General features: G+C 41.2%; 1 protein-coding gene across 1 annotated transcript; it reads left to right on the top strand.

Annotated features, from left to right (window-relative positions):
* Positions 1 to 617: 617 nt before the first annotated feature.
* Positions 618 to 1,091, top strand: LOC136320348 (small ribosomal subunit protein uS8). The gene has a single exon (XM_066253542.1). The coding sequence runs from the start codon at positions 643 to 645 to the stop codon at positions 1,033 to 1,035; it is 393 nt and encodes a 130-aa protein (XP_066109639.1). The 5' UTR covers positions 618 to 642; the 3' UTR covers positions 1,036 to 1,091.
* Positions 1,092 to 3,899: the final 2,808 nt, after the last annotated feature.

Below are 3,899 nucleotides of genomic sequence, written 5' to 3' on the forward strand. Positions count from 1 at the left end.
AAAAAGCCACAATGCAGAAATGGGTTGCCAAAGGAGCTTCTGCCTCTTCTGTGGTCAGGAAGCGCTGGCCCCACAGACACAATGCCTGGCTGCGATCTGGAAGCTGCTGCAATGAGGAAGCTGCCACACCAGGAAGTTGTGCCATGACAGCTCTGACACGCACCAGCCGAAGGGAAGCCGCATGCTCTTCCTCTAAGTACTCAAACCAGCTGAGTGACTAGACACTGGTATATATATGAATGCTGCTGGCGGAGAAAGAACACAAATCCCTCTGTGACTGTGCTTCCTGAGAAAAAGTAAGCGCAGTGGAAGTACAGCTTCCACTCCTCTTATGCCTTCCAAATCTTGCTCAGTTGTGTTTGATTGCCTCTGCCCAAACGGCATTCAAAAGTAACTGCAAGAGAGTCCTGGTGAAATAATTTTTTTACTTTCTAACTTCTGCAGATCAGGAAAATTCACAGAAGAAAAAAGCATGAATGGATCTGAACACCAAGCTTCTGTAAATTCCATAGACTATTTCTCTGGCTTTTCAACATCCATATTTACCTTCTCTCCATATTTGAATTTCTAAACAATAATATCATAACTACCCTTTGTAAAAAAAAAAATCACCTCTTTCCGCCATCTTTCCATGCCGCCGTAATGGTGCGCATGAATGTCCTGGCCGATGCTCTCAAGAGTATCAACAATGCCGAGAAGAGAGGCAAACGCCAGGTTCTCATTAGGCCGTGCTCCAAAGTCATCGTCCGGTTTCTAACTGTGATGATGAAGCATGGTTATATTGGCGAATTTGAAATTATTGATGACCACAGGGCTGGGAAAATTGTTGTGAACCTCACAGGCAGGTTAAACAAGTGTGGAGTAATCAGCCCCAGATTTGATGTGCAACTCAAAGATCTAGAAAAATGGCAGAACAACCTGCTTCCGTCCCGTCAGTTTGGTTTCATTGTACTGACAACCTCAGCGGGCATCATGGACCATGAAGAAGCAAGACGAAAACACACAGGAGGGAAAATCCTGGGATTCTTTTTCTAGGGATGTAATACATATATGCAAATAAAATGCCTCAAAGGACAAAAAAAAAATCAAAATGCACTCGCTTGCTCCAAAGTTCCACGAGTCTTTGCATCTATCTTTGGGTAATATTCATTTTTTCCCTAGTTCAGTCACAACCCCACTGTGGTATTCTAGGGTATATAAATGAACTTTAAAAATGACCATCCCCAGTAGGCCCTTTATAATTGTGAGGAAAGGGAAAGGAGGAAGGAAAAGGATTAACATATATATAATATATATACATAACAGAACAAAGTAGAAATCATTAGTGGTTATGATAGTTCCAATTTTAGTCACAAGACTACATATAGTTGGTATTTACAACTTTTTTTTTGCCTCCACAGCTTGTTATAGATCACTCTTGACTTTAGTCAGCACCACGGCTGGGCCGAGTTATTTAGCTGGAAGAGTCACCCAGGTCGTCATTCCTAGAGGATATGAACCGCTGGTGATCCTGCATATACTGGATTTCTATACTTTTCCATTAAAACTTCATGTTAAGTATATAATGTAAATAAATATACTCATTAAATATATATTTTGATATAAGATAACCTCTACCAGTGGGTGTGTCACTGCTATGAAATACCTAAGGGGATCCCTTGGGTTCCAAAAATACTTCTCTCTGCTTCCACTGTATAACAGCAGTCTGTTTCCCCTTGATAATGGGGCTTAATTACCCAGATGACATAGTAATGACCCATCATTTGCTTGTTTGTTCATTTGCACAAGGTGCCTAAAATGGTGAGTGGCAATCTCAAATTCCAATTTAATGAGACAAATTGATATCCTGTACCTCCTGATGTTTTGATTGAGAAGGACACAACATTAGTTATGTGGCGTTCCTGCCAAAAACGCATAACCTGAATCTAATCATGAGGAAGCAATCTGTCAGACTGGGGAAAGAGGCTTGCAATATCCACAAAACAGGTCAGTATGTCTAATTCATTTTCCAGCAACTTCTCTTCAAAGCATGCCCTATTCTGAACAAATATATGGGGCATACATATGCTCATATTGTGTGCCCATCCTAAGAGTTCAATTCACATACCTCTTCCCCAGTTCTTCTTGATGTGAATCCTCCAACCTTTTTCCTTCCAAATCTCTGTCCCTCAAGATAATCTGATACCTGCCCATTAGCCATTACCAGTGAATCTGTGTGGAGTTGGACCTCTGAACATCTTTATTTTCAGGTAACGTTGACAAATTCTTCCCAATGAGAGGATTTCTGTCCCTGTTGGGCTGCATGGTCATCACTGAGCAGGCTGTAAGGCCACAGAAGTTGACCCCCCAGGTGATGCAAGCATATCATATGGAACATAATCATAAGCTAGGCTTAATTTTTTTACTTTCTCAGGTAACTTGTTTATTGGCCCTGTCTTAAAAATCCACAGGTGTTGACTGAGGAAGAGCCAATCAGCAAGCAGTAAGTGACACCCCAGAGTGAGAGCTCTCTGTCCATGCAATGTACTTGTACCTTCAAGACCACTTAATGATGAATGTTGAAGAATAAAGAATGAGAAAACTCATTCTTATTGGTTAATCAGATAATACCCATCCTGTGATGGACAGTTTAGGTGATATGATTACTTATTGTTCCATGAGAAGCAAGCCAGGCTTATATCTCAAAGGGAAAGTAATCAGCTGACAGTAGGCCATCACTGTGTTCCAAAACCCTAGGGACCTGGACTGTAGTACTTCTAGAGAGGCTTGCTGCAGGCTCCACAAACCATCCTCATCAGATAAAGATGCTTCAGTCACCATGAGATCAGCGGTGTTACCAGAGCCTGTGCACTGATTGCATTACAGCCTGAACCTGAGAGCTGGCATAGCCTGGAGATAAGGGTAGGGAAAGAATCCTACACCATCTGTGTGAGGAAAAGACAACTGTTTCTGGTATCCTGTGCTAACATTTTTTAAAAAGTATTTGCCCAATTCATAAGTCTGCACCAGGTGCTAGAATCTGTGCTATTTTGACATGTAGAACAACAAATACAAATTGAAGTTGCCATCTGATTAAGTGTATAGTCATCAACTGTCATTCTCCAACATCCATGGTTTTTCCATGGAGGCCAACTAGACGAGTTCAATGTAGGTATGAGAAGAATCATTGTCACTGCACTTTTTTATAAGCCTTCGATGATGGCAGTGATCTTTGTGATTTCCTCAGGCTGCAGTGTTCTTTGGGTTTACTATTTTGCTAGAGTCTCAGCTTCCACCTGACCCATCACAGTTTACAACAGCCTTTACCCCAAAAAGCCAATTAGGCAATTCTGCAGTTTCTGAAATGTCTACTCTAGCAATGCATTTTTGAGTAAGGAAAAGAATTATAAGAGGGTTTCACAAATCCACGGGGACCACTGGGAGGTAAACTCAATCCCAAAATTCCATTTGTCACCTCTAGAAAACCACACTGGTATTGTGAGTCTTAGGAGATTAATGTCACTGAAAGCTAGAATCCCATAAGTTCTCAAAAGTCATGGTGGTTCTCTTTTCCTGCTGCGGAGTTAAGTTATTAAAGAGTTACAGGTTTCTTTGAGGAAGGCTAGGAGAAAGATTTACAGACGTTTTCTTGATGGATCCAGGGTTTTTGTGTCCCCTTTATTCAATGGCTCTAGGATTATAACTAGTCTAGAAATTGAGTGAAGGCCTTTGACTTCTCACCATTGTGACTCAAGTTGGGCTTATGTTTTTCAGACCTACAGTATTTTTTATTATATATATCAAGTGGGATTCTGATAAAATGGCCATCTATTCATTCCTAGAAACCTCAAGATAAATTAACTGCCAGCAAAGATCAGATTGCACTCAGGCACTGCTGCTAGAAGCCGCTTCCTCCTGAC

The sequence above is a fragment of the Saccopteryx bilineata genome, chromosome 1 (genome assembly GCF_036850765.1).
Source record: "Saccopteryx bilineata isolate mSacBil1 chromosome 1, mSacBil1_pri_phased_curated, whole genome shotgun sequence".
Taxonomy (NCBI): Eukaryota; Metazoa; Chordata; class Mammalia; order Chiroptera; family Emballonuridae; genus Saccopteryx; species Saccopteryx bilineata.